The 1,458-nt window shown below is 27.6% G+C and overlaps 1 protein-coding gene across 1 annotated transcript; it reads left to right on the top strand.

Moving 5' to 3' along the window:
• Positions 1–764: 764 nt before the first annotated feature.
• On the top strand, positions 765–1,154 carry LOAG_15574 (hypothetical protein; the record flags this gene model as incomplete). The annotated part of the gene is made up of 2 exons (XM_003151064.1): positions 765–934; positions 1,049–1,154. Coding segments are annotated over 2 exons (276 nt in total), but the record flags the coding sequence as incomplete, so codon positions are not given.
• Between the last annotated feature and the right edge of the window lie 304 nt (positions 1,155–1,458).

Raw genomic sequence — 1,458 nt, forward strand, 5'->3', positions numbered from 1 at the left:
ATTAATTATTATTAATTATTGTCATCGCCACCATCATATAACAATTGTTGTTATTAATTAGTATTATTGGTTATTATTACTATCTCTAGCATCGTCATCACTACTATTACTTTCAATAGCAGTATCATTATCATTACATGCATAATTACAATCCTAATATACGTCTCTTTTCAAGTTCATTAAAGCCAACATCTTTTTCATACATCATGGCATGATGATTTTCGTTATTATTATTGGTATTAATATTATCGCTGAAATCATTTTTAGCACTATTTCCTTTGATACATTATCATCAAGCTACTCTATGTTTATCAGTACTGATATACTGATGATTTTTCATTAATGAATAATTTTTAGTTGAATTGTATTTTTATCAAATTGAAACAATTTAATTGAATGCTAACGTTGTGTTTATAGATTAAGGAGGAAATAATAAGACATGAAAATGTTAATTAATTAGCAAAATTCATTAAGTAGCAATTATGAAATTGAAATTACAAAGTAAATGAAGATGATTTCAATGATTGTTTACATTATTTTTGCTTTTTTTTCCTTGGATCTAATTTGCACATATGTGAAATTATTGGATTACAATCAATTGTAAAAATGAAAGTGTAATGATACTTAATTTAATTAATTATTTGCCTTAATTTTTCTTTCAAGTAGCGTCATTTGAATAATAATTCTGATAATATTCATTGATTTGATAGAAATAATCAATCAATAAATTAAAGATCAAAGTAAAAAATATTTATAGGTGTGTAATGGATGGATTGGGTATTGAATCATGCTCAAGTTCACATTCATCTTCGTCATTACGAGGTCTGAATTTGATCTGTTCTAGTAATCACATAGAACGACGACCATCTGATTCATCGAATAGCTCTGAGAAATCCATTTCACCAGCGCCATCTAATATTAATCCAAATAGGCGGTTTGTTCATTTCATAAATTTTCTCCTAATTTGTCTTATCAAATTTTGTTTTTTTTTTTTGTCTTAAAAAATTTTGATTATTTCCTAACAAAACAAAAAAATGTTCTGGAGCAGGCCATACGTAAACGAAAATACCCGAGATGATATGTTCTGGGAGAAACGGCGCCATAACAATGATATTGCAAAGAAATCACGCGAAAGACGTCGTATAAATGATATGGTATTATGCAAATTTTAAGATAAATGCATTTTTTTTAAATGTGTGAAATAGATGAATTTAATTTCTAGCTGAACAAAAAATAAGTGAGGCTAAAAGATTTATACATTTTAAATCCAAATAGATTTAAATTTTTCGAATTGAATTTCAGATTATGGAACAAAAATTACTGGAGCTAACCAAGGAAAATAATCTGCTGAGAAGTCGATTGAAACAACAGCAACAACAACAGCAACAACAACAACAGCAACAACAACAACAGCAACAACAACAACAGCAACAACAACAACAGACAACAACAACAACA

This window comes from Loa loa (assembly GCF_000183805.2).
Source record: "Loa loa unplaced genomic scaffold supercont3.2193, whole genome shotgun sequence".
In the NCBI taxonomy this organism is placed as follows: domain Eukaryota; kingdom Metazoa; phylum Nematoda; class Chromadorea; order Rhabditida; family Onchocercidae; genus Loa; species Loa loa.